The 6,186-nt window shown below is 34.5% G+C and overlaps 1 protein-coding gene across 1 annotated transcript; it reads left to right on the top strand.

The window, feature by feature from the left end:
• Positions 1–4,036: 4,036 nt before the first annotated feature.
• LOC134280068 (uncharacterized) lies at positions 4,037–5,502 on the top strand (the record flags this gene model as incomplete). Its single annotated transcript, XM_062762509.1, has 2 exons — positions 4,037–4,650; positions 5,353–5,502. Coding segments are annotated over exons 1-2 (376 nt in total), but the record flags the coding sequence as incomplete, so codon positions are not given.
• Positions 5,503–6,186: the final 684 nt, after the last annotated feature.

Below are 6,186 nucleotides of genomic sequence, written 5' to 3' on the forward strand. Positions count from 1 at the left end.
TTGGCACTTTCATTTTGACAAAGATTTTAGAAATTGAGGAGATCTATCATTTGTTAATAAACTCTAAGAAGAATGCAAATATGCCCCTTGGATCAATCTGATTAAAATCAGATGGTCTGTAATGCGCAAGAATTCAAGAAGTACTACTTTTATGCACATTTACTTTGTATGTTACCTTGGGACAGTCATTGCCTGACGTCACGGCGTCAGGCTGTATAAGGATTGATATTTGCAAGATCCGAAACTAATAGATCATACCTAGAGAGCTAGATTTGGTGCAAGCTGATTTACATTGGAATTCTTTACCTGCATTTTAAAAGAAACAGTTTTAAGAAAAAAGAATGATATTACTGGAGTAAATACTTTAGTGTTTACTTACTTTAACCTTTTTGCATGGAACTATTATTACATTCCAACAATATGACTGTGTATTTTTAATGCCTTTTAATTTAAAATGTTTACAATGCATGATTTCATAACAGATATAGATATCGTATAACAGGTGCAATGTAGCTTTCAATTTAGATCCAAGGGCAGATCACTCCACTTGCAGACCCCCCCCCCCCCCCCCCCCCAAAAAACAGAATAACAATTCTTTAGTATGCAGTGTAAAGATGATTCTTCTGTAAGTTAAATAAAATCAAGGATTTCATTTACACAAGGTTTTCAAAATATAAAGTAAGAACATAATATTTTAAACCCACAAAAGTATTGCTCAAAAGGTTTATCACTCATCATGCAGATACTTGATTGATTTAGTCAGGCAAGCTTTTTAAAAAGCTGTTACTTGTGTTCAGGGCAAAGTTATACTTGTAACAAAAGGTTTTTTTAGTGCACTATAGACGTAGTAGGTAGTGTTAAACATCTCTAGCTCCATCGAAAAAGTAATAAAAAGTAAATATATTGTTGGAAAATATTAAGGAATTATTCTTTTGGGTTTTTGATTTATTAGGCTTATTACACATTGGCGACGGAAGCAACTTCAAAGTGGGGGAGGGGGGCTAATTGAAAGAAAAAATTCAAAGCAAAAAAAACTTGACATGCAAAAAAATCTGTCTTTTGTCCAAACTCGAAAATCCTATTTCGGGGATGGGGGTTACAATAAATACGTCTGTTACTGTACGAAATAAATGATACTAAAGAATACTAATGATTTGTTCTACGTATAGGTTATAACCACAGGTAGGGTGCACGGGCACTTGTTTCGGAAATAAATTTTTAACCTATAGTACAAGGTATCTAACTCCGATTTACACTCAGTACCCCCCTCCTCAGAAACGCACTCATTTAAAATTTCAGAGGAAATGCAATGGCAATATGTTTATTATGTTCCCCAAACGAAGTTGGGGAACATGTTGTTTTTAATCTGTTTCTTATTATTATTATTAAGGTCTTCCGACTTCCATCGGAAGACCTTACTGTTATTCGTCTGTTTTTTATTATTATTATTTTTCTTTTTTTCATAGTTAGGGCGATATCTCAGCTGTGCGTGGACGGATTTAAAAGATTTTCACAGGAATGATGCATCATGAGAATATCTCCAGACGTGTTTTTCATTTTTTCAAAATTCACTTTCGTTTGCGATTTTGGGGGATTTTTGTAATTTTTAAAAGGCATTTTGTCCAGCAGTTTTCTCGAGAACGGCTAAAGATATGAAAGTGAAACTCACTGAGGTGATAGAACATTGAACTCCATTATGGGATACGACCTTTATTTTTGGTCGTCGGCACTTCCGGTCGCAAACGGAAGTGAATTCAAAAAGTCCCATTTTTCAACTTTTTTGTTTTTCAATATTTTTCTCTAGGATTTACAGGGTTTATAGTGTGTTTTATGAGAATTCTAAATATGTGTTCAGTATCTTGATGCGTGCATTTATTGAAAAGATATAACCGAACCAAACTTTGTCCCACTGTCGGGGGTTCGAATCCCGCCGTGGGCGTTCCCAAATTTTTTCATTGTTTCTATCATTTTTCAATTGTAAATGACTTTTCTCACTTTAATAACATGTATGAAATATTTTGCCAATTTTTAAAAGCTGTATTTAAAGATATTTTAAGGTTTATTCTGTAATAATCATGATATATGCTGAGAGACTGCTGTAAATTAACGTAAAAGAAAAAAATACATTCTGAAATCTATTTCATGGGAACCCGCAGTATAGATCTCAAACGAAAAGTCGGTCGGAAGACCGCTTGTTGCTTTAGCAACAAGAACGCATCTAGTTTTTCTTCTTCTTCTTCCTGGGTACTTTTTTGTCCGGGAATGATCTTGTAAACTGTTCGTCCGATGTAGGTAAAACCTTTTTAGGGTCAGTAGACATGTTATGTAGATTTGCGTAATCAAGGTCATTTTGCGTGCATGTGCTTGCAAGAGCGTGCACGTGCAACACGTGAAATGACCAATATAATGGATATTGTAGTAACTTTTCTATTTTTTGATGAATTTTTTTGAAACTCATAATGTAAGGATACATTAGAAGTATAGATAAGATAGCATGGTCAAAATAGCAAGATCTCACGCGCATGCACGTGCGCTTCGCTCTGATTGGCTGAAACTAAAGTCTCAATATCTTTCTTGTTTCTTGTCATAATCCTTTGAAATTTTGAACATAGTCCAACATTATGAATATCTACAGCATGATATAAAAGAATTTTCATGAAAGCATGCGCATGTGCGCGTGCTGTAATCTGATTGGCTGAAACTTTAAATGGCTATATATCCTTTGTTTTTTGACGAAATTCTTTGAAATTTAAAATATAGTCATGCATTAGGATAACCTACAATATGGTATAGAAAAATATTCATGAAATCACACGCATGCACGTGTGCTGCAATCTGATTGGCTGAAACTTGAAATGGCTATAACTCTCTTGTTTTTCAACCAAACCGGATGGGATTTAGAACAGAGATAGATGTAAAGGACTCCTACAAGAAGGTATGGTCATCATGCACGTGCACGCACGTGCGTGCATCTAGAACGAGTATAATTAAAAATACACTTGAATGAGTGATTTTTATTTCTTTTGGACTGAATGCTTTAATATATAGTATATTAAAATATATAGATAGTGTAGACAAGATGATATAGTCATAACGCACATGCATTCACGTACATGCGCTTGGGTGCAATGCTAAAATATGAATATAATTGGTATCTTTTGGGAAAACGTTGTTAAAGTCAAAAATGCACAGAGTTTGTCTTATTTAATGAAGCTTACAGGGAATATGGCACCAAAAGGGAGTTGGGGAGCGTTTGGGGAACATCTGTAACGGTTCCCGTTACAATTAGCACTAGTTACCATTGTCTTCTACGATAATTTATCTATACAACCATATATAGCATGCATGTCATTGTTTTCGTTTATCTCCGTAAAAACAGCGTCAAATCCCTGCTCGCCAAGTGGAAATGTTGAACTATATCATAAAACGGTATGTGCTAATCCCGCACAGAGATTTTGATTGGCTAAAAATATGCGTCTAAAATTACATCGAAAATATGTGGTAGCGTTTTTATGGAAAATGAGACATAATCAAATTTTATTTATTCAGTGCAATATTTAAAATCTCGAATTTAATTTTTTAATCCACGCATTTTTTCATTTTCGTTTTTGCCCGAGATTAGCACATACCGTTTTATGGTTTAGTTCGACTTTTCCACTCGGCGAGCAGGGTTTTGACGCTGTTTAGTGTTTACGGAAATAAACGAAAACAAAGACATGCATGCATGCCGCATATGGATGTGTAGATCGTAGAAGACAATGGTAATAAATATATTGCCAATACATTTCCTCTGAGGCGGGGGGTACTCTGTGTAATTTGGACTTAGATACCTTGTGTTATTATTACTTGTATACTATAGGTTGAAAATTTATTTCAGAAACAAGTGAATGTGGTAGGGTGTTACTTTTTTTTTAAAAAAGAAATAAGTAGTCATGTGCCTGTGGTAAAAAAATTACAGGCTTTGCATGAAAACATGCAAAGAAAGATAACTCAAAATCACAGATGTGTTCTCTCCTCTCTCTCTCTCTCTCTCTCTCTCTTTTGACCGATCTTTGATCCAGTACAATAACTTGTGGGCATAATTTAACTATGTTGTATGATATCAACGTATAGCTAGGGGCTTAGATGTTCAGCGATATTCAGTATCAAAATCTCCATTCAGAATTTAATTTTCGTCTCGCGTCGGTGGTTTCGAGGACGCATTTCAAATTCTGGAACAAAAAAGGTAAGAGATTACCTGTGTCCGGTGAAAATCAATTGACAATGAGATCAATATTGACCAAAACAACAGTTCACAATATTTAGAAGCTTCTACCGCCATTAGTAATGTTTTAGTCAGGTGTCTAAATTTACAACCAATGACTCAGGGCAGAAAGGTGTGTCGACACATGGTCGTTTGTTGTGCACAGTGAAAAGAAACAAAAATGGCGATAGACCGAAAAATTTCTATCTTCGGTTTAGCGGCGATTGGAGTGTTGATTTTAGGCGGAATTCTTCATATTGTGGCCATAGCCTCGCCATACTGGCACTTGACCTCTTCTAGACTATATACAGGAAAAGTGTTACAGATAGGAAATGCCGGTTTATGGATAGAATGTATATCTTGGACAGGAGCCACAAAATGTATGTCACCCAGCATAGCCGATGAAGGTAAGACCAAAACTTATTGAAAATGAGCAGAATATATCTGATCTTGAAAATGTAATAATACGATTATCTCAGTTCAGTTTATGTGAAGGAGGTGTACCTTTGATTTATGATCAAAATGTTTAAATTCTATTCATGCTATTGTACCCGTAAAAAAGACCTGTTTCATTTTTTATGATACTTGTCTTTTACCCCCAGGGAAAAATAGGAAGAGATATCGATCGTCTTTGATCATGTTCAAGTATTGATGAAAAGATCGACAGATTTTTGTTTGAAATTATAATCAGAGAAACGATTGCAAATAGTGATGAGTTTATTTAGCGTCTGCTTTTCAAATTAAAAATATTAAGAATTCATACAAATTGAGTGATACACTGCATATAGTTTTTTCAAATTCTTTATTTTATACACTTTCTGTTGTATCATAATACAATATGAATATGTAGCATTTTTACAGACAGGTTTTTAAAAGAGAAAGAGAGAGAATTGACATGTTATTACACATATTTCATTTGATTCTCATGGCACCTAACAGATTTTATAAAAGCAATTGATTCCAGTTGATGTCAAAAACACTGTAGAAAAACTTTACATAAATGAGCAGTCCAGTCCTGTATTGTTTTCATGTTATTTGCATAAACTTGATTATGATATACATGATTGTATGAATTCACTTTTTTGTATATACACCTTATTATATTGTAGCCTGGATGGGTGGTGCACGAGCAATGGCCATTCTGGGTATGTTGACAGGAAGTGCATCATTAATTCTTCTAGGACTGTACACATTTCTGAGATTAGAGACCTGGAGCAGAATTCTAAAACTGTCATCCATTGGATCCAGTATTGGTGCAGGTCAGTTAAAAAACTTCTTCTGCATGAAAGTTATCTATATATAGCATGGAAATTACAACTCTCAGTACAAGCACAAAAAGATAATTAAGGTAGAAACAGTCAAGGCCAAATTCAGTGTCCACCCTCCAATATTGCCACAAGTTAAAATAATTATCTGGCACAGGTCTTTTTGTTAAATATGTATGCAAATAAATTCATGATAAAGAGGATAAATATATTTTTTGCATCTTATTAGCATCAGAGGCATACCTGTAACACTAATCTTGATTATGTACAAAACTACATGTAGTATTCTTCATGTCTGTCTTCCTTCAGCTGTCTTTCCCCAGCCAACATCTGCCTGTCTGTCATATCACACTTAATAAGGTCTATCTCAGCTTTGAAGAAACTCTTCAGATCTCTGATAACTATTTTGCAATTGGTCATCCAGGACCGTAAAAAAAGTTGTAAATTGGAGATCTTTTCCTTTTGGCATTTTGGGATTATCACTGTTCGTAAAAATCTTTGCATATTGGTTTTCCATTGTTCACTACAAGTCAGTATGTGTGCCAGTTTTATAGTAATCATATGTCAACTATATGCTACACATAGCTCACTGATTCATACCCAGTATACTGAGTAAGCTGAAGTTCATCTTGGTGAAATATTAAATTTTTTTTCCAAGATCAAGTCAATCATAAAGTC

The sequence above is a fragment of the Saccostrea cucullata genome, unplaced genomic scaffold, assembly GCF_032062105.1.
Source record: "Saccostrea cucullata isolate Sc308-1 unplaced genomic scaffold, CSIRO_AGI_Scuc_v1 ctg5720, whole genome shotgun sequence".
Taxonomy (NCBI): domain Eukaryota; kingdom Metazoa; phylum Mollusca; class Bivalvia; order Ostreida; family Ostreidae; genus Saccostrea; species Saccostrea cuccullata.